The sequence below is a fragment of the Lepeophtheirus salmonis genome, chromosome 5 (assembly GCF_016086655.4).
Source record: "Lepeophtheirus salmonis chromosome 5, UVic_Lsal_1.4, whole genome shotgun sequence".
Classification (NCBI taxonomy): Eukaryota; Metazoa; Arthropoda; class Copepoda; order Siphonostomatoida; family Caligidae; genus Lepeophtheirus; species Lepeophtheirus salmonis.
The window spans coordinates 55654041-55676411 of record NC_052135.2 but is presented as its reverse complement, the minus strand read 5'-3'; the positions used below and the strand labels follow the sequence as shown (position 1 = coordinate 55676411).

General features: G+C 30.1%; 1 protein-coding gene across 3 annotated transcripts in view; it reads right to left on the bottom strand.

Annotated features, from left to right (window-relative positions):
* Positions 1-22371, bottom strand: part of LOC121118162 (solute carrier family 4 member 11) — a 74656-nt gene that overhangs the window by 40352 nt on the left and 11933 nt on the right. For all 3 annotated transcript variants that reach the window (XR_005864356.2, XR_005864355.2, XM_040712712.2), the window contains exon 2: positions 4247-4287. Coding sequence is in view for 1 of the 3 variants with exons in the window: in XM_040712712.2 (XP_040568646.1) it covers positions 4247-4287 (41 nt within the window). In the remaining 2 variants the exon portion in view is untranslated. The remainder of the gene's footprint in view (positions 1-4246; positions 4288-22371) is intronic.

The following is a 22371-nucleotide window of genomic DNA, read 5'->3' as shown; positions in this document are numbered from 1 at the left end:
TTTTTTTTGATATATTGGACTGTACAATTGGTATATTTGATTTTTTTTTTATATGTTAGTACACTCACTATGCGTATATATTTACTGATTTAGCTATATTATATGTTTATTTTGTTTGTGTGAGGCATAACACTTAGAATTATTTTGTATGTTCAGCGATTTTTTGCTATCTCCATTGTGCTTTGGTGTCGATACCATAGCCATATTCCCAAGATTTATCCCAGTTATGACCCTTTTGAACAAATCAGAATTATTATTGACATCTGTCGACAGTTTATGAGTGATACTCATGTGACGATTATTTTTGTCAAAATTAAGTAGTTTTGGAACAAACTTCGCTGAATCTCGTCTCATGGCAAAAACGTAGAAAAAATTTTCAATGGCTCGAGCCAACTGACACGTAAATATCCTCAGCAACTTGCCTGATAGTAATTTTCTTCACTGTCTCAATGTTTTCATCTGCTGTTGACGTCCTTGGGCGTCCAGAGAGAGGCTCGTCATTTGTATCTTCCCGGCCATCTTGGACTTATTCGTACAGGCTGTAAACATTATTTTTTTTACTGGGAACAGCTTCACCTTACACCACTATCAACATTTCAAGTGTTTTAAAGCACTTCATTTCATTTTTACAAAAAATTTGATGCAAGTTTTTTGATTCATTTTTTCAATAGTAAAAAATCGCCAAACACACAAAATACTTCAAACTGTTATGCCTCTCACAAACAAACTTAAAATAAAGTATAGCTGAAGCAGTAAATATACGTTCGTGACGAGTGCAATAAAAAAAATCACTCAAAAAACTTTTAAGAAATCGCTTTTTCTGAATAGAAAAAATGAGTTTTGAAATGAAAATTATTATATTTTCATGTTTCTTTCATTAGTTAGATGGAATTACATTGGCTAAAAATAAGGGAACATTATAGGGTGGTCCATTGAAATCTGAACAATTATTAATAGAGATATTAATATTTTTTATAAATACGACTACGTTGTTATTTCTCAGAGTGAAATAGGTTTATGATATACATCATAGAACGCTATATACAGTGCACCCAGTGACTCATTTTGATATATTCATACTGATGGAATACAAACTTTGCCTCATTAATATAGATAATAAAAAAAAGACAAAGAAGAAAGAAATCAATTTTCGTTACACAGTACAATCAAACAAAAGACTTCAGGCATCATATTTTAACTTTTATCAAAAATAAATTGATTCATAAACTTATATGTATTCTAATGTATGAATAATAAAAGGTTCATTCATTCTCATCTTGATTTTTTTTTGTGCCAATTTTTATTTCAATATGAGCATTTTATTCATAGATTTGCATGATTTTCTTTTTGAGTCCTGCATAGCATAGCGCCTTTATATTTTAGTCGTAACAAATAAATTATAAATTAAATTTGTATGTCACTTGGTAACATGTAAATTATGTTTCTATCTTCAACATGAATTAGGGAGGGTAGAAATAAAGCATATCATTTATTTGGGCAGTGTTGAATCGGTCCTTATTTATTTGGTTTCGTACAATCCAGTTCTAGATCAGTCTTTAAGACCTTCGGTCTTAAAGACTACCAGTAATTGAGTTTATTAAAAGAAGAAAAAATAAAGTTGAGTGACATCATCAAACATCGTACATTTAAAAGATTTTAAGACCGATATGCAAATCATTCAAATCTAATATCAAAAAAGGACCTACACAACAGAAAATACTCTATTAATCATGACTTCGCTGTTTTTGTTTGATTTTCATTGTGTCATTTTTTTTTAATAACTATAATTTTAAGTAAATAATTTTAAAGTTTTGAAACTTTGGAACTAAAATAAAATAGATTTTTTGGATCCAGCTTGCATTGTGTCGTTAGTATTTTGTGAGACTTTTAGAATTACAATCTTGAATTTAGAAAAAAATATCTCTCAAATGTAAAGTGCAGCCTTAAACTATCAAAAAACATGTTATATCATTTCTGATAGATTAATATAATTTTTTTTGTGCTATTAGAAAGGGATTGGGAACTTGGTGTTTATCCAATATCAGAAAGATTGCTAATCTATCATCAACAATATCACTCTATCTATCCCAAAACAATAAAAACCCTTTTGTGCAAAGTTAGGTCAATTTTATATTTATGTATTATACATACTATATCTTTAATTGAATAAATAGGATCTGCCAGGATGTAAAAATAAAAGAAACCAAGAATTTAACTGAATTATCCAAACAACTTGAAGGATGTTAGGGTGAAAAGTAACTTAGCACAGGGGCGTCCGCAGGATTATAAAAGTATATATTTGTGAATAAGGAGGGGGCGGGGGACCTTGTTTTTAACTTTCAAATTTTTATTTTTTGAAATAATAAAATTCAAAAATCCAAAGGTATTGAAAATTATATTTGTTGAAAAAAAATCAAAATTTCCAAAAATTTAATATTTAATTTTTTGAAAAAAAAGTTCTAAATATTGAATTGTTTTCAAACAAATTCAAAAATCTACAGTTTAAATATTTAAAACTTTATGTAATTTTTTTTCAAAAATCCATGGTATCTTAACTATGAGTGAGACAAACATAAATCCCACTTCGTATAATGCAAGTGTATACATTTTGTCTCAAAATAAATGGTTCATTGAACAAACACAAATGATTCAGTGTAAAAAAACATATGTTTCTATTTATCTAACAACCTTAGACCCTTTCCTATGAAATATAGCATATACACGAGCAGGCATAAAATTAATTATATTTTAAATAGTCTCCAGAGGAATGTTGTTTCCCTCTCTCATTTTTTTTTGAATTTTCTCCAACTCTTTCAAATTATGAATTTTTGATTTTTTGAAATTCAATACAATTGAACTTTTACTGATAAAAATACATCATATTTAACTCTGAGTATACAATTTCTATCATATAATTTCAAACCTTTTAAATCATAAAAGATGTTTCGTTGGCTTAGCGCAGGGATAGTAAGATTTTTCAGTTGGTGTGTCAAAAACTTTTTTTTTTCACGTGTAACTACTAAGGGATAAATAATTTTACTGTACCACTGCTTCCAATTCTTTAATATTTGATTTAAATGTGATTTTCTTACTGAAAAACAGGCTGAGCTGATATCAGCAGTTAATCAATTTCTTTGTTTGTTTCAGATGCAGTTTAGAGAAGAAGAAATTTTTTCACATGGATTAGTTGAAGAAAAATGTTACACATGCATTGGTTGAAGAAAAAGTTGTCTACGTTGCTTTTTAGAGGACCAATTGTTTCAAGAATACTATTCAAGGCAAACAATACTGATTTATCTAGATTACAAGACCTTGATCAATGTAACACCTGTCTTGCTCACGATTTTCTAGAATCCTACTAATACTGAGAAACTTTTGTTGCCAGGTGAAACTTGATTAACATTCCACCAACTCAATTTACAAATAATCTTTGTTTATCTATTTCATCAAATATATTTTTAGTTTGTTAAAATTTGCGTTGTCATGATTTTTATAAAATAACTAATAATTCTTGAAGCCCCCAAAATTGTTTAAAGTTGGTCTTCCAGAGAACTTAAAACTTATGTAAATTAAGCTTCTTCAGTAATCCTGACAGACTGATTTTGATCAATCATTTTCTTACCGCACTTTTTAATAAGTCTTACTAAGTATTCAAAGACTCCAGAGAAGACGGGGGGAGTGGCCGTAATCCTCCCAAAAAATTTAATCTTTGAAAAACCAAGCCCTACAAAAATATAATCCGGCTGACACCCCAGGTATTTGTTAATTTTAGTTTCTAAATCACATTTGAAAATATGGAGCTTACTTCCAAACGCAAATATAATCCCAAAGATAATATCAATACTTTTACCATATTCATGCATCTTAACATTTAATTAATTTAACTCCATGGATACATCAGTACAAAATATTAGTGAGTTAGCTAGACATCTTAATTTAATGCAACAAAGTAGTTATTATTTTTCATGTTTAGATATAGTTTTATCTCCTCTAAGTATTCGAAAAATCGTTCAATAACTTTTCCTCCATTAAACCAAAGTAGATTATAGAATTAAGAATCCATGATCAAAATTTTCCATCAGCTTTTCACCAGCGTGCAACACATAGTCCCTCTGCTTCTCACAAGTGAAACGTGTGTAATAGTTTTACCAATAATGGTTTAGTTGTACTCGCGTATATAAGTATGCATTTCATTTTTTTGTATATTTTTATATTTCATATTTGTGTTTAAAAAAAGGGTACTCACGTCTCTTTCTGTATAAAGAAGCTTGACTTCTTCTCCATTATCTGAAAGATAAAAGCAATTTAAATTAATGAAAAATTTCAAATTTTAAAAAACCTACAAATTCTTGTTTATTATTTAAATCTCTTAAAAGTTATGTATATTTAAAAATATCAATATATATTTTTCAGAAGTTGACCACTGCTTAAAATGAGAGGGCGAAATTAGCTTAGAAGGGATTTGTCATGAGTAATATTAATATATATTTTCTGCTAACTCAAACAGCAAAATGCCATCTTTTAATTCTTTAGGAGTCCATAAAAGGCAATTTTTAAAATTGATAATAAATTATGGGTTCTCATTTTTACCTTCCCAAATGATATTATGAAATAAATAGATTCCACAAAATAATTTCATATAATCACGTTAACTCTCTCATATATTTATGATGGAACAAAGTTCTAAAAAGTTATAGGAACACTTTTATCAAGAAACTTGATCACGCCATTAAATCATTTCTAGGAATAAAAAAGAATCATAATTTCGAGTACAAAGTTTAGGAATCCTAAAAACTTTCAGTTTTATTAGTATATAATGAGTTAAGTGTTAGAATTCTATCCCCTGGAAACTCACTTTCTTTGGGTTTTTCACCTATGATAAATTAATAAGAGAAAAAAACTATCCAGGAAAATCTTACAATTAAAAATCTATAGTAATAAGGCAGTGTCTCTATCTGTTCGTTTATTTGTCAAAGGATGACTCAACTTTAACAACGAACCAAGATATGTGTGTCCTCTCGTTAATGATTTTAAAATTTGTTTTTGTTTTCTGAAAATGCTAAGAATATTACTTGGATATTACATTCAATATCTCATTCTGGAATTTCTTTGGGAATGATAATCCCTAGTTAGACTTTTTTTTAAATATTATTTTTTAAACTTTCTAACGACATTTAATTATCTTCTCTGACTCTAATAATGAGTTGATTTTTATTTCAAAAATAAAATATACGGCTTTTCAATTATTAATCATTAATTTGGGTCATTTTATATCGAACGGTGTTTTTGAAGGCAAATTGTTTTCATTTCATTTTATAATTCATCTTTTTATTAACCCTGCATTAATGAAGTGTGATTTTCATATGTTATAAGCATATCCTATATTCCTTTTAAATAATATTTCATCTCTGTGCAACACTTTTTAATTTATTCCTGAAAAGTTTAGTCAGTAACAAGAAAAAATCAATTATGTTGTTATTGTGATAATGGCTTTTCTTATAATTATTGGGAGTAGCTGCAAATTTAATACAAGTTGTTATTTTATGTACCAGACACAACCTGATTGAAATTGATTGGTACTTATTTTGAACCAAAAATATGTTAAAAATAATGAATATTGTATAGAAATTTGTATCAAGTAAAATTATTTTATTTTAACTATGATTACAAAAATTATATCTTGTTTAGACCCTAAACTCTTACTGTTAACTGTTTAAATAAATGATATCTTTCTTTGCAATACTTGAACTCATAGTTATATTTTCAGTATTTTTCACGGATTTTACGAAATTTAAATAATTTATATATTTTTGAATAGTGTAACATTGAGTAGCGTAAAGTAATTTTACCTTAGAGCCATTTTACCTCAAGGATATTTCACCTTAATATATAAATAAATGAAGTCTATACCTCGTTATTGTTTATTTTTAGTTAAAATTGATGGTCCCTGGGATTTTTTAATCATAATATCTAATGCATATAAAACGCAATAAATGGTTGTTTTTTATTGTAAAAAAGATGGAATCATGCCCTAGTGCATACATCAATAAAATCTTAGTATGTAACGAGATCGAACCAGATAAGAAATAGGTAATAAAATAAATGTAAATAGGAAAACAAAAATAAATAAACACGACAATGATTCAAATAAAATAATTGCTAGCCATTCATTAGGCATGATGGATTATTCATACTAGAAAAGACTCATGGATTGACGAACAAGCATACTATGACTGAGGCAAGAGTATAGTTTTCTCATTAATTCAAGAGAAAACAAACATTTAAGGCATTTTATTGTCACAAATATTGCATATTTTGATTTAAAAATTGAAAGGTTTGATTAATTTCAACCAAAACTATCAATAAATTATGTATAAACTTCCTTGATTTATAAAGCAAGCCGAAATATCCCTGAGAAAAATGGCTTTAAGGCAAAATAGCCTGAGGCAAAATAGTTTTAGGCAAAATTACTTGACAACACATTGAGCCTATGTCGACTCTGTATAGTGCTATAAAATCTGTTCATTAACTGTTTAAAAAAGTAGGTTCAAATGTTCAACAACATAGGGCAAAAAAGGTCGAGCCTTTTTTGGGTGAATTTCTAGACTATGTGGATGTTAATGTTATTTTAACCTCCAAAGTCCTTTATATGGAAAAAATTATATTTTATTTTTTTCTGAAGTCTTCCTGGATAAACCTACAAATTTGTATAATCTCTCTATGTACATTGAAGGGGTTACTTTTCTTTTTCTGAATCTGTTAGAACAACGTAGCCAAGTCTAGCTATTTCATTGATTTTTCATAGTAAGTTTGTCTCCAAAAATGAACTCAAATAAAGCATATTACACAGAGGAACAAATAGGGGCGGTGGAATTTAGTACAAAGGAATTCAAGACAATAATCGAATTTATCTATGAGCACAGAATCCGAAACTGGTCTCAGTTTTCCTCTCAGTCTTGTGAATTCGCAAATATCTGGGATTATAGTAATTTGGGATTATTATTATATTTGTACAAAATGAGTGTTCCCCTGTGTTATCCATATAAATAAGTATTTCGAAGGTATCGGTGGAATCGGAATCTGATTACAAGACTTCAAAAAAATCAAATTCCGATGCATAGGTACATGTTTATTTTCTGAACATCCCTATGAATTATTGGTAGTAGTCATTCCTTCCCTCCTTTTTTAGTGATTTTACGAGAGGAAAATAATATAAACGAGTCATTTTTTTGATTATGTTTACATACATAGACAATTCCTCTTAAAAACTATTAAAAATATTATTTCGTTATATTCTTAATCAAATATCTCAGCATGAAAATGGGGAAAAAAGGCTGTTACATCATGCTTTGTATTTCTTATGAAAAGTAAGAAGAGACAGTATATAACGTTATATGTAGTGTGTGAAATACATACATATATTCAAACAAAAATCGATGAGGAACGAAATATTTTTTATACTATAGAGTCTAGCTCATCAATTTCATATTTGTCAATAAGATAAATGTATTATATATATTTTTATTCACAATTCTGTTGAGTGTGTATTTTGTATTTATGTATGTAAATATTTTGTATGTTATTACATAGTTAATTTGACACCCTTGAGATTTCTCACATTTTTTCATTATACCATCAAAAAAAATATATTATTATCTACGGTGTGTTTAAAAAAAAAAAAAAAAAACACGGAAAATTTACCTGCCCACGGAAATTCTCAATTTTTTGATTACCTTAAGACATATTCAGTGGCGTTTGTAGGATTCTATTTTGCGAGACGCCAAGGGGGGCTTGATTTTGGATTTTTTTTTTTTCTGAAAAATATTCCCAAGTGAGAAATTTTTGGATAAAAATTAAATTGTATTAAACTTTTTGAAAAAAAAGAAAAATCAAATTTGTTAGAAAAAAGGAAAATATGTACACCGTTATTAACAAAAAATAATTCTAAAATTACATTTTAAATATTAAATTTTTCCAAAAAAAACCTTATATATTTAATTTTCTACTAAAAAGTAAAAATTCCTTAATTTTGGGAGGGCTACAGCCCACCACCAGCGGACGCCCCAGATATACTAATACCATGTGTCATATATAAGTTTAAACTGAGGATTGTCTATTCAACTTTATTTAAACTAGTTTGTGAAGACAGTGATAACTATATCCATTGAATTATGACTAAAATCTATATTTTAGCCTTCCCTCAGTTTCAATTATGGCCTCCACTGTCTTTATGAAGACCGTACAAACCTTACGTATGTAGCTTTTGGATAATATAGCACTTGCAGCCCTGTGAAGATTGTTGTAGGTAGCTCCCATGACCTTTGATTTAATGGTCAAATCCAAAAAATTAAGTTCGGGGAGCTGGGAGGCCACATATTCTTGGACACATTCAAACAAAGCTAGGCTCTAAACACCATCTTTTTCGTTTGTGACAATATATTATCTTCCACCTTGATTTTACTCCTAAGTCATAATTAAAGACTTATCTCTCTCACACTTATCTTCTTGGACATATGTAGATTTGTTCTTTCTGTTCGTTTCCGACAATGTCCATAATTTTTGGAGACTGCTCTTTGTTTGTCAAATCCCTTTTTTAATGCCATTGACAATCTCGATTGGGGTCTTCTGGCGCGTGAGCATTTCCTCCTCAATAATTATTTTGGATTCTATTAAGTCATTTTGAAAATAGAGCCGAAATTTATTAATAAAAACAATTGCAAATTATTATCAGAATATAACGCAATCTCACTTTCGTAAAAAGTTCCTATCGAAACTCGGGCTGTGAGTATTTCTTTGTGTGTAAACTTAAATATGATTCATGGAGTAAAAAGTCAATTTATGCTTTATATAAAAGGTCTTAAAAATATCTTTCTAAAAGTATCTTATTTCTCTAATACTCTTAAATACAATGTATGAAAGGTTTAGTTGAATATAATTTTCAAACTTGTTGTTATTAATAAATAGAAAAGTACAAATATAATGTGAATGTCTTTTTGCCAAAGAGTTACAGACAGACATTTACATAACGAATATTAGACTTGTGGAGTTAGGAGAAGGACTTAGTTGCAAGTTTCGGTCCTGCCGACTGTCCAATTTCATAAATTGTGATTAAAACATAGCAAATAAAAAATGTGTTGAAGACTTTGACTATGTAGTCAAACTCGAGCTTAATCCTCTAGAGAATGGACACTCGTAAGAGGAGGAGCACACACCCTCCCCTCAAGAGGCACCATAATATGTAGTCCAAAATGTTCATGTCTGAGTGGAATATAAGACTCAAGTATTTCATTCGTGCGAGTCTATCTCTAACTGAGATTTCTAAGCTAATTGTAGTGGCCAGGAACACTGTTTATAATGTAAAAAATACATTCGAAGAGCATGGGAATTTTCACAAGTTCGGAGGCAGTGACAGAAAACGACTTATAAATAACCCAGATAAATTCAAGAAAATCCATGCAGATTCTGCAGCGAGATACTATAAATGTCTTTACAAATTCCCTACGAATGTGTGAACAAAAAATAAAATTCAATCTACAATTGAGGATCTCAAAAACAAACTGGATGACGGCCACGGATCTAAAATTTCCTAGGGTGTTTAAGGTAGAGGGCATCAATATCAAAATCAACCTTTCATAGTTTTGTGTATCATTTTTCAATAAATTATGATTAAACCTTAAATGGTAAAAGGTGGGGCGGGCGGCAGGAAGAAGCCAAAGAAAAAAAAAAGATTTATACCGTCAATTTTTTTTGTTTTTTATTTTTGTTCTTTACCTATGTCAGATATGTTGAGTAGTTGTATTTTATTTACTTAAATTTTTGATTTTGTCATCACTAAGCATAATGATATGGCTGCTTTAAATAGAAAAGAAAAAAGAAGAAAATCATTGCTACAAGTCAGAGTGGTCATCCTATATCCCAGATACTAATCCTCTTGGTCGTTCCGTATAGCTGCATGTAAAGAACGTCATATAGGTGTAGAGTAAATTAAGGCAGCCGTCAATTAGGCTTGTATTTTTATGGATCTGTACTACATTCGTAAGTCCTGTATATTATTATTAGAGGATTACTGTCATTGTATCAATTGATTGTAAGATAATTGAATGGGGAAATGGTGGAGTATATTGGAGATATTTTTGTAAAATATAGAAGGGGAAATGCATAAAACATTTAAGAATAAAATACAAACTTTTTAAGTTTTTAGTTATCACCCAGTATGTGGTACATTAACTCTATAAACGATTATATTCCATTTCAAAAATTGTACTTCGTAACTATGTAAGTATTCCAAAAATGTTTGATAATCATCCATTTCTATTGGATTATATTCGTGAAATTACCGATAAAGTAAGTGTATATATTGTCTGTAACACATGTTGTTACCTTTAATGTATCTCGAAACCTTGTATCCGAAAAGAAAGAAAACCTAAGGGCAAAATCAGTTCGTAGTTACCCTATTCTAGCTGTTTGTTTTCCGGCTATATATTTATTATTAAATAGTTGTTGGGTATTGTTCACATTTTAAAAGTAATAAATAGTAGTTCAACCAATCAACGCTCACAACAATGGTTAGGTGAACAAGCAGAAATATTGATAGCTGACAATAATATATTATTAGTGAGATAATACCGTCGTAGCAAAGCTAAAAGCCAAGTTGTAAAATAAAGTGATATTCGCAAAAGGTTTTGTATACCCTAGGGCGGTCGATTATTCTAGAATGTTACGCTAAAATTAACACTGCAGCTTCCATAAATTCAGTCTTTTAACTAAATTAACCACGTGAACTTTGAGAAGAGAAGAAAAATTTGCGTAATTCATAAGAAAAAGTTACAGAAAATGATAGATTGATATCATATAGGCTATCACAAATAGCGACATCTTGCATAGTGAAAAATATATCAGTAAGACAAGGAACCTACTTGATCTGACAAGCATATTAAACCTCTTCGTTATAACCTTAGGACTATAGGCAATTGACTTCTCACTTCAATAATACTAATTTTGTTCAGATTCTTATCGTACGCATTAAGAAATAGTTGTGTCTCGTCATGATATACATATTATCGGCTTCTAACTTCAAATGACAAAATATATGTTGTTTAGAAGTTCCAATTTATTGACAAGTTATAAATTGAAAATAATTGATTGTTATTGGTTTTACAATTTCGTTGCATTTTATATAATTACATCAAGGGTCATTTTAATTACAAATAATACGTTGATACACTTCTCATTTTTTTTTTCAAGTAGTTTATTTTTTTTGTACTTGCAAGTAGAAAATATAACAGTAAGCACAGAAACTTCATATTTGCCACATAATACTTATTATTAATAAAAAAGGTATAAAATTTAGAATTGCTATTACACAAAAAAGTTGCTAAAAAAATACACTCTGAAATGAGCAAATATGCCTTAAGTAGTGATGTGTAAGTACTAATTTATTCAGTTAAGTCCATTCTAGGACTGGTCCTTAAATATAACTTAATAAAACTAATTTATAAATAAAAAAATTACCTGAGTGACCTCATAAAGTATACTGCGTTCTTTTTTAAGACAAAAAGTGGAACTAGTCGAAACTGAGATGAACAAGATAGCAGTTCTTGGTCTTATATAAGGACCAACAAACTTCAAGTATAAGTGGAAACCGAATTTTTTGTGATAAAGAAGAAAAGGCGGGAGTGAAAATGTATTTTTCTTTAAAAAAATCTCAACAAAAAGTATAATTTGAATATGATGTTCGACAAAGGGGTATTCAATTATTCTACAGAGATGTAGACACTATTTTTCCTTAACCTTGTGCCATAATATATTAGCTTTACTACAAAAAATGTTACGATACAAACTACATGGATAATATTTTTATTTAGAAAGAAAAAAACCTTTCATTAGAACTTTAAAAAAAAATTAAAGAATTGTCTTGGGACTACAAAACATTATAATAAAGGCTGGTATAAACATGTTCGTCAATGCATAAATTCATTGAAACACTTTTTATACTACTTTTAAGTAAAAGTGCTCTTAAACTATATAAAAAATCTCTATTTAATTACTGAGAGGTCAGGCTCGAAAAATCACGAGCATATGATGACATATAGAGCCTGCAAAAGTTTATTACCCGTTTAATGGGAATGTTTTGTCCACGCAAGGTCCCCCGGGCTTACCAAAGCTTATGCCGCCATGTGGCTGAGGTTATCAAGAGAGGCAAATATAGTTATAAATAATCGATTTTCATTAAGTTTAGCTTTCAAATGATTAAAAATTTATGGTTCTATTCCATCCAGTCCCTTCGTTATAATCATTTCCCAGTTTATCTAACCACCTTGTAAATGATCTGAGAACCCTACAAATCTGTCCTGTCTTTTGATTCTGTTGATACTCAGTCCATCACTCTTCCTTTGTGATGGATGATTTTAAAGCAGGCATTTTAAAATTCGCAACACTATGATTATGGTAGTATAACACTTTCCTTCGTAGACTGCTGGTACCAATAACAAGTCAACCTGCTTTTAAGCAGAGCAAATTTGGAGGGGAAAAAATCATAATTTATTTTTATCTTCAACCAGAGGCAATAATCAATGACTATAACTGTCAACTTATAATTAGCATTTATAAATATCATTGTTAGTAAAGCAAACATTTCAGATAAGGATATTAAAATGCTGAAATAACGTAAAAGTTCATAGACAAAATTAAGTAAATATTGTCAATAATATACATATAATATGTCACACTGGAAAATACTTAACTAAAAATCAATTAAGGTCAGCTTCACTTCCCTAAAGAAAGTAAAGACATATAGAATTCCAAAGACTAGCCGATTGCTTATAAAAAACTATGGTTTCAAATGTACAGAGGGTTTATTTTATCTAGAGTTATATATTTTATTATATTCAATCCGTAATGACATTGGTGCAAAATCATGGAAGAGGACAAGAGTACATCTTATCCCTGAACAGAGCAAGCTGAGATAGTTAGAAAGAGGAGAGAAGATTAACAAAAAATTGAAAGCTAACAGAAATATGCCCAAAGATTTACTTTTTTTTCTGATGAAATTTTTTTTCACCATTGAATCCACTGTGAATAAGCAGAACAGACACTACATCAAAACGGAACATTCAAACAATATCTCAGATTAAATGAAACGTGTTTTTAGAACAAAAAATCTAATGGCCCAGACAGACGAAGTCTACCCTCCCATTTTTGTGAAAAGGAAGGAGCGGCTCAATGCAAATGCTTACATCGAGCTTCTAGTTTAGAAAGTGCTACCTTGGGCCAAAGCAAAGTTCAGGACAGCTTTATTTTCACTTAAGACTGAGCTCCGTGTCATTAAAACCTTGAGTTTGTTAGGTAAGCATAATTGTAGGCACGAACCACCTCCTTTGGAATGTTTTTCCAATCAAATTCCTAATTAGATAGGCTTTCTGTACATCCATAGTTAAAGAGGGCGTTTTCTGATCCTACACCTCAAAATGAAACATATTCAAAGATCATTTAGACTCAAATACGGACTGAATGGATGTTAAAAGTTGTTGTTCCAACGGCTAGGATTTTTTCATCATATAGGACGTGTCTGTAGGAGCATCATCTTCCCTTAAGTGGAATTTGGCTTATGGCTAGACACCTTTCTCAAGGATGGACATGACGTTATCACTGTTGTTAATTTTGAGCCCTGATAGCAACAAAATTAAGATCGTTTTACAGGATCGGCTTATATCACCCTATATCATCACTGACTCTAATTTATCCTTTCAATAGATCTTATATGACGAATCAGATCCTATTTATATAAAACCACGATCATATTGTGATTTAAATTATGATCTTCACAGAAAAAATATAGCATCACTAAAAAAACAATATTTGGAGGCGTACCAGACTTGATCAAACTGAAAGATTTACTATTTCTTCTGACTTTCTTTTTTCTCACAAATAAAGGATAACCAAAAATGTTTTTAAAACACTAGATCAATTATTTAGTACGAAATGTTTTACAATATCTCTAAGCCTCTATGAGTTATATAAGTTTTGTTTTAACTTTAATTTTTATAATAATTAGTGTCCACACTCTAAGGGATGTAGCACTGCAGGGCCGTCCGCAGGGTAATTTTTTTTTTTTTTTTTTTTTTGGAGGGGGTTGGTTTTTTGAATCTTTTTTTTTTTTTAGAAAAAAATATTTCTTTGCACAAATATTAGAAAAATTAAATTGAAAAAATTAATTTTTTTGGAAACACAATTTGAAAAATTAAATTAAATTTTCTATTAAAAACAAAAACACCTTATTGTGGGGTACCTCTTAACTTATGTAATGAAAAAAAAAAAAAAAAGAAGGTGCAGCCACACAACCCCTCCACTGGAATTGAGTAAATGTGTAAATGTTTAGTTGACACCCAGTATATTATGTATAAGTAAGTACAATGGTGCACGCACAGTTCTTTATAGTTTTTCCTTTTATGCATATGATTTGACGAATATATTACATATATATATCTACATACAAACATATTCCTATTTTTTCAAAAGTGAATTTAATCTATACATTTTTTGGTTACTGGAAATAATATTTCATATTAATTTGATATATAGAGTAAATACCTAAATATATGTAGATAATATAATGTTTGATGCAGTTTTAAGCATTTAAAGAGAGGTTTTATTATCAATCTAATTTGCATTTGTAACTTCTCCTAAATCTGTCTTATACCTCATACGAAAAAATATATGTATGTACACATAATTTAGCTACTAATTCAGGTAATTAATGGCTAACATGATATTCGAATGCCCAATTTTTCACCAACGACTTTTTAAAGTCTTTATTTTCTTAGTTACGATTGGATAAGTACTTTTATTTAACGATAACTAGAGTAGGTTTGCCTAGTGTTTTTTACAGATGCCACACGAAATAAATTTGTTTATCCTAAGCTGCCGTCGTTATTATTGAATTTCTGAGAAATGAACTTCCTTCTCTACTACATTCTATTATATTTAAAACTTGATGGCACATTTGGGTGGTCACATAAAAACGGAGAGTAACCTTGAAGATTTGTTGCAGAGTTATAAGGGTAAGTCCTGGTTGGACTCAGAGTAGAATTGAGGATCGACAAAGGGAATTGATTGCAAATGTCCTTGCTTACTTTCTTTCCCACTCATCACAGCTGCAGGTAGCTGATCTAATGAAACGTCATAACTTCTAAGTGTTCTCCTTCAAAACTTGATTTAAATTGTCAGGGGTGTCATTTTGTTTATCTTTTTTTTAAACATGCTCAAAATACAGACGATTTTCATCACTAGTAGCATAGTACCTCTATCCACCGAAAAAAAAAAACCTACCAAAGATTCAAAGCTGTGCTGAAAGAATGATATTTGATTAATTTCTATGTAATATAGTTTAAATACAAGTATTAACTTCCTGCAATACATCAATAGAATGAATTCCGATATGTCTGAGACTGAGTAGATGTTTGAACAAGTTCAAATCGATGGACACATAAATGCTTCCACCGTCTACTGGGATAGCATTTGAAGATAATTAAAAAGACTATAGCTCCAAAGTTGAATTAAAGAGTTAATAGAAATTTGGGCACAATATATTAATAAAAAAGGTCATAATTACAGCTTTGCATTTAAAATTAAAAATTATTTTAAAGAAGACCTTTAGTTAAAATATTATTTGAGTATGAAAAATGGGATAGTAAGGAAAAATAACAAATGTCTTCTCTAAAAAAAGTAATTTTGTATTAAAGTCTGAAATAGTCCAATAAATAAAAATGGTGTTGATTATTTATGCTTTTTTGAGTAAAGGCATTATTAAAGAACCAAATTGAAACTCTTCCAAAAAAATGATTATGTCAACTTTAAGATCACATGTACATTTTATATATATATATATGTATCATTAGTGATTTTATATCCCTTTCTTTTTCTCTTTATTGATTTTTTTTCTTGAGAACTCTTTGACTATGTTTTTATCAATGTTTTTTTTTTTTCAAAAGACTACTTTACAAAAAAAAAAAAAAAATATTTTATAATTATGTAAGGGTAATTGATAGAACACGCTGATAGAAAGGTTCTAGAAAGTGAAACGAAATTGATATTGAACAAAAAATTATTATTAAGTTTGACTGGGTCCAAGCTATGATGTTTCATTGGCTATGATCCACCAACTGCATCCTTCAAAATGTACCACTTTAAAAATGTAAAGAAAATTGATTTTAGAAAAGTATATGAATATATATATATATAGGTATTTGTAATATATTAAAACAGGTTGGGTAGAAATGAAAAAATGGATATAGAAGGAGTCGTCTTTTTTTTAGATATTTTAATTGATACGAAATGGTTTTATAATTTCTTACAGACCACTAAACACTTCAGAATATTGTCATCAGAAAATTGTCTGCGGAAAAATTACGATTAATATGAAATTGCCCACAATTATATTATACCGAGTGGTCCAATAAAATCTAAACAATTTGAATTTTTACATCAACAACATATTATTAATTAATTACCAATGAAATTTCAACAAAATGAATACAATAAATAAATGTATGCCTTAGCTCTCTTCATCATTAATGTCGCCGCCCTTAGCTGCAATGATACCTTCCAGGCGGTGGCAGAAGGCCTGAGAAACCGCTGCGGATGTAGTCCTCTGTCATAGCGTCCAAATAATGGCTGAAAGGGGCATTGGGGGCCTTGGTGTTTGTATAATGGACAGTGCAGTCCTTCTCTTTGACATTCACCCAAAAGTTTGAGTCGATGGGGCAGGTCTCAGGGTTGTAAATGTGTCAAAAGTATCGAAAAAGAGTTCAAAAGAACTCTAAAGACGCATTGAAAAGAGTTTTACAAATAATGATATGGGTTACTTTCATTACTCTCCACCCTTACAAGGCTGTTTCACCCACTTTTTTATAGCCCTCTCAAGTCAGTATGCTATGAAATCCCAAGATCTCTTGCATACTCCCTAATTGAATTAAGAGGATTGGCCTGAGCTGTTTATATATCTCATCCGGGTCTGGTTTACCCTTTCTGATATATCCCTTCATCCTCTCCAACGTTTGGACTTGCTAACGGCGTAGAAGCTGGTCTTGGAGACGCCCAAATGCTTTGACTGCGCGAATGGAAATTTGTCAATCTCGTTCAAATGTTATTTTCTCGACTTGAAGGTAAACTAGAGAGCTAAGGGTTGTTTTGTTTTGTAACTAATTGTTTATGCTTTAATATATCGAAACATGAATTAATTCCAATAACTTCACCTTCATTAATTATTGAATAAGTAAGTTTACATATTTTAATGGATCACTTGTTATATGTTTTGATTTATCTACCAATCCGAAGATAGTTTTCCATTCTCTAGAAAACCTTTGAACATTAATATAGGCCGTTGAAGCCGCCATTGTGAAAGAATTTTTCCTGTGGGCAATTCTTTGCCCACGTATCCTTCCTTATATCCCTAAATGTAATTAGATATGATAGCTAAACATTGTAGCTATTCGACGATACTTATCAGCGTAAATTGTAGACCTTAAAGGTTGTACTCTTTTTTTTTAAATCAATGCCAACCTATTTACTGTTTAATATTGAAATTGGATTCTAATACCATGATAAAATAGTGATTCCATAGATTATTATGTATTTTTCTAATAAAATCTTCTCTGTATTTCATTTTTCCTCTATAAATTATATCCAATTTGTCTATATTCACGTCTATCTTGTCCCAAAGGGGTCCAAATGAGTTACGTGATTCAAATAACGAAAACCAACCAAAAGTTATTGATTTTTAACACAATGGTTTTACCATTTCTCTAGATTGCTTGGATGATTCAAAGAACCATAATTTTTTAGTCTGTTGATTTTGAAAAAAAAGAGGACATTAAAGATCAAATTTTGTGAAATGCAAAAGGTGAATAAAAATGAGGAACAGAAACACTGATAGTAACAAACGACGAACAAATGAACCATTTTTGTGATAGTCTATTTGAAGGTTTTTTAGCGTAATTGAAAGGTTGTATGTCAAAATACTTTTCTGTATGTAAAAAAGAGATAACCAAAATTTGTTAATATAGTATCCTTGATAATTTTAATTTTGTTTCAGAGGAGATCAGATTAGCTGCCATGACGTTCCATTAAATAATTTGTGTGCAACTGTGAGATAAAATACATAAACCTAGGTATCAGGAACGAACTTAGGTAAGAAGTACTCCATTTTTTATCCACAATTCAACATGGTCAGATAGAATAGTTGCTATACTATAATGTTGACGAATACTTTATAAAAGACGGCCTTGACTCAACTAACACTATAAAACATAGCTATTTATAGGATAATCGATTTTGTCTCGATTGGAGACCTCTTCAGAAATAACAAAATAACAATATTCTTAAATTCTTAAGTTTTCACAAAAATAAAAATATTAAAATTTAAAACTAAGAATACATAAAATAATATATCAATAATATACACAAATAGTATTAATAATAAAATATCAAAATATAGGATCGTACCCTTACATAAATTCGTAATTATAAATTTAAAAAAAGAAGAAGTTTTTAACTGAAATTGGTTGTTCCCCATTTTTCTCGAACCAAAAGTAACTGTATCATATTAGTATCGGATTTTAGAGGTCAGGCTTGTTCTAGCACCTGCACTTTCATATTCGAATGACCTACTCAGAGTTTCTTGAAAAACTTTTGCACGACAAAGGAGATCCCTGAGATTTTCTTTTTCTTTGTAGGCAATTATAGCTGGCTTTGGAAACATTATTTCCATTCTAGGGGCCAGCATTAATACTCTCCAATGATGGTGAAGTACAGATGAAATTTGCTTGAGTTGTGGATAATAAGTTATGACAAACACTTGGCAATCATTATATTTGGGTTTGGTTTTCTTGACTGATTCATTCCTTTCCATTAACTTTGCTTTATCGATGGAAGAATCCATAGTTTTTGGTAGATAATCTCGTACTATCAGCATTTCTTTAGGTTCTTGAAAACAATTTTCTCGCTTATTTTCATTGCTGTAAATTCTCAAGATTCTTAAGGACAGAACTCCGACACACGTGGGATAGACGAGGGGAGAAGATACATAATTTTACAAGCTTATTTTGGTAAAAATCCGTATGGATTTTCCCGTCTCTTATGTAAGTAATGGTGTTCAAAAAATGAGTAGATTATTTTATAAAGATGCCGTGAACTTTATTGCGGTATGAACTGAATTCAAATATGAGATGAAATTTTCAAGTTCTTCTTCTGTTCCATTCCAAATAATAAACAAATCATCAATGAACCCACGTAGAAAATAAAAAGGATTGGAAACTTTTTGATTTGAAGATTGTGCTGCCATCTGTTTGATAATTTTATCTATTTTGACCATGAAAATATTGGTAAACGTGGGTGTAACTTTGTTTCTCATGGCCTTGCCCCACAACTGGATGAAGAGCTTCCCATCAAATTCAAATATGTTCAGACAAGAAACTAGTTTCAACAATGATATCAGAAACGATGATGGAATTGATTTGTTGGTTCCAGTTTCAAGACCTTCTTTAAATGTGTCGAATCCCTCATTAATGGTAATATTGCTATATAAACCAGCAGCATAAATGGAGATAGGTGTCTCGTTGATGGATCTCGAGAAGTCTAGAATATCCTGGATGAAGGTTTCTTGACACTTTACGGAAGCTATTGAATGAAAATCCACGAACTCATTTAACTTCTCAGTGATGGACTTATAGCCGGATATGATGGGACGCCCTGGGGGAAGACTCCATTAAAGATGGTCTTTGTGAATTTTAAAAAAGATCTCATAAAATCTAGCAGCGTTCTTTTCTCTGGGTTTATACATAAAAATTCATCTTTATCGATGAAGCCTTTCAATATCTCATCATTCAAGACTTCTTTGATTTGTTTCTTGGCATTTTTGAATTCCTTCTCCGTGACTTCTTTGTAGTATGGATTGGCATTGACTGTTGTAGACAAGAGATGTTCATCGAAGATTCCAAATAGTTATGAAAATTGGCTAGAAAATACTTTTGTCTGACACTTTGACGATCAATTGTTGGTTCTTTTGGAGTCTAATTAGTTCTTTCAAGGCTACTTTCTCGTCTTTTGAAATGTTTGGATGAATAAGTTTGGGATGTGTTCTGATGAGTTCACCTTTGATTACGGATAAATATCCTTCGACTTCTTTAGTAGTTCTATTTGGAAGATTAGATTTCTGTATCTTGAAAACAGGTGGTACATGCTCATCTTCACTAACATCTTCTCCTTCTTTTTTACGTATATTAAAGAAGAACTCACGCCACTTTGTGGAACTTTCAAACTTTTGGAAGTCAACCAGAATATCGGCGAGATTCAATTTCGTAGGGGTAATCGAAATACAATCTTTTTTCCACGAATTTTTTCATTCCATTGGTTAATTCAAAGGTGAGTAGTTATGGAAGATTGAAATATATTCCTTTCTTTTCTCATCTGTAGCCGTCTGAATTTATTATGTTTTGTGAATCTCCTTCTTTTCTTTTTCTTTTCTGATCCAGAATTGGATACAATCTTTGATGTTAGATTTTCATTTGAAATACTTTGAATACCTTTGAGATGAGAAAATCTTTTCCTGGCTTAGTTTGTGGCAACTCTTTAATTTTTTTTTTCCATTTGCTTCGATTACTTTGATTATGGCAGTATTAATTGTTTCAATACAATTTTCCCGGAGACTATTCATAGCTTCAGACAGTTTATCAAGGGGTTCTTTAACTTTCTTTTCTGCGTCTCTGATAGCAACTTTCAAGATCTGGAGATATGCTTTTATGAGAGTATCGATTCCTGACCTGACCTTGGAATAATGCTATATCGTTCACTCGGATAGTTTACTACTATATTTTCCATGCAACAATTTTTCCTTATTATAAAAATAATATGCTTAAATGTAATGCTATTTAATACTTAATAAAGAAATTAATAATTTCAAAACCATTTCAAACTAAAATGTGTTATATATGTCTTAAAGGACTGTCTTAATGTGAGTTGTAAAAATCACAATGTATCTAAAAAAAAAAAAAAAAACGAAAATCAAAATGATAACCCTGAAAATTTGAAAAATGTTTGTATAATGAGCAGCTTTCCTATCATGAAGTTCTATTATATTAGCTACAAGCAGCTTTTAGAGTTCAAAGAAGGTAATAAACACAAATCCCACTCACTTTCTCGTAAACGCATACCCGTGAACTAATCCGAAGTAATCTTCCATTATAGTCCAAGTCAACAGGGACTAACTCTTGTAATTCCCTGAGAAATGTGTGCTTTTATGAGCACATAAAATTCATAGTTGGTTGTTCCCAGCTCAAGGATGAGAAATTAATCATATTAGCCTGGAAAATTTTTGCAGTTGATGTTTGTTTCATTTTTCATAGCTGCTATTATTTATTCTTGTTGAATTCCTGAGAAATGAACTTATTTTTCTACTATAATTTAGATACAAAAACGGATTTAATATTTGTGTGTTCTCATTAAAGACGGATAATAACTTTGAGGATTGATTGTGGAGTTGTATTTCGAAGTCCTTGTTGGACTTAGACTATAATTGAGTAATTGTTGCACATGTCCATGTTTATTTTCTTCTCCACCTTCCCCTCTCATCACAGCTCCTTGTAGCTGATCTAATAAAAGTCATGATAGTTAAGCTGCTCAAAAACTGTTTTCACATTGTGAGGGCTACCATTTTGATTTCCGGTTTCTTTTCTTTTGACATGCCCAAATTGCTCACTGCACATTTGTATATATTTTGTACAAAATAATAAATTTTAAATTTCCGTATAAAAGTTAAAATAACATCACTAACACAAAAATTTAAACTTTATTTTCTTGTCAGCAGTCGATTTTTCTTTTTCCCTAATCAATGCCTTGAACGATGATTAATTAAATTAAAGTACGATCTTTTTTGCTGTGAGCAATTTAATTAGTATGATTTAACAATAGTTGGGAAGAATTGTCTAAATACCAAGGGATTTTGGGCCTTTTTTAAAATTATTTTCGGAGGAAAGATTGTGGGATACAATCAAGGTAACGGCGTAGTATATCCTTTCTTAAATTAATACTAGACATATTTAATACTCTGTTGTCCGGATAATTGATTAAATATTAAAAATATGTCTTGTTTACTCTTTCTTTTTATGTTGTCAAAGCTATTGAATATATAAAAAAGATAATTAAGGTGATAGTGCTGTTAGAAAGATAAAATCTTGTTAGCCTTAGTTTTCAATTAATGTTGTTTTTTTTTGTATTTTTTTTAAAGAGATAAAGATTTAAAAATGATAATAATCAACTCGGTGTGTATATTATAAATGCTTTGCGTCAACCTGAAAATAATATTGAACAAAAATCAAA